The sequence below is a fragment of the Colobus angolensis genome, unplaced genomic scaffold (assembly GCF_000951035.1).
Source record: "Colobus angolensis palliatus isolate OR3802 unplaced genomic scaffold, Cang.pa_1.0 Scaffold770, whole genome shotgun sequence".
NCBI classification, from domain to species: domain Eukaryota; kingdom Metazoa; phylum Chordata; class Mammalia; order Primates; family Cercopithecidae; genus Colobus; species Colobus angolensis.
In genome coordinates this window covers 61,554-62,746 of record NW_012121488.1, presented here as the reverse complement: position 1 = coordinate 62,746, position 1,193 = coordinate 61,554, and the positions used below count along the sequence as shown (strand labels likewise).

Below are 1,193 nucleotides of genomic sequence, written 5' to 3'. Positions count from 1 at the left end.
GATTTCCCCCCTGAGCTATCAGGGAAATGTCACCTCCCAGGGAGGATCAGTGTATTTGTTGTCTCCCCTCCTTGATGCTGGGAGTCCCAAAGGCTCCGGGAAGGGAAGAGGTGTGAAGCCCTTCTCACTCTGCTTGGTCTTAGGAGACCTCAGTAAGTCCCAGCGCCCCCACCTGGAGCCCCTGATAGCCTCCTACCCACTACAATGTCGTGAGTCTGTAAATATCAAGTCCTTTTTCAGGCTTAAACCTCCCAGTCCAAGGTGTTGCCTTAGATGACACCTGGCTTAGATGTGGTTGAACTTCAGGAGTTCTTGCTTCCCCTTCCCCAGGTGCTCCCAAGATGCTGTGGCAGGGCAGGTACTCTCAGAGCTATTTACAAACCGAAAGGAGAACATTTCTGTCAAGGTTTCCGAAGACTGTCTTTACCTCAATATTTACACTCCTGCTGACTTGACCAAGAAAAACAGGCTGCCGGTAAGCCGTGGGATGCCCTGGTCAAGGTGTGTCAGTTCCAGTACCCCGGATCTTCTAGTGTAGATGGGAAGGGGATGAAGGCAGCTTGAGGAGGGAGTTGCACCTCAAGGTCAGGACCTCAGGGCCTCCACAGGAAACACAGGCTTTCCACACCTCAGTTTCCCCTCATGACACAGGGACTCTGGGGGAGTTTGCTGTGCATCTTTAATGAACATCTTAATTGTTCCAAGTTCCCTCATGCTAATAGAAGGATGAGAATGATTACTTTTAGTTACTGGATGAACAATCTGATACCCAGAGTAGGTAAGACATGATTTTCAATAATGTTAGCGGTGGAAGGAACTTAGAGAAAACCCAACACCTCAACTCTTTCTTTTCAGAAACTGAGGCCCAGAGGGAAGGGGAGGTCACCCAGTAGGGTAGTTTTGGTTCAAGTCTTCTGATCTTCAAACCAGTGCTTTTGACACGGAGTAGGGCATTGAGCTTGTATGTGGCCTTTCTCCAGCACACCAACATTCATCTGGGGTAACTTTCACTGTCCGGGTACGGGCTTTAGGGGAAAAACGTGGGACAAACCCAGAAGCACTTCCTTTTGCCTTTAACCAAATATCTGGGATTTTTTTGTACCTATTTTCCCTCCGTAATTGTCTTGGCAAAGGCTGATGACCCAGTGAGTCAGCATTTCCCAAATAAATGAAGGGCAGGAGGTGGGGCAGGC

At 49.0% G+C, this 1,193-nt stretch overlaps 1 protein-coding gene across 1 annotated transcript in view; it reads left to right on the top strand.

Moving 5' to 3' along the window:
• Positions 1-1,193, top strand: part of LOC105502140 (liver carboxylesterase 1-like) — a gene marked incomplete at both ends in the record, with an annotated part of 64,082 nt that overhangs the window by 7,960 nt on the left and 54,929 nt on the right. The window contains one exon of the mRNA XM_011928515.1: positions 331-475. Within this exon, the coding sequence (XP_011783905.1) occupies positions 331-475 (145 nt within the window). The remainder of the gene's footprint in view (positions 1-330; positions 476-1,193) is intronic.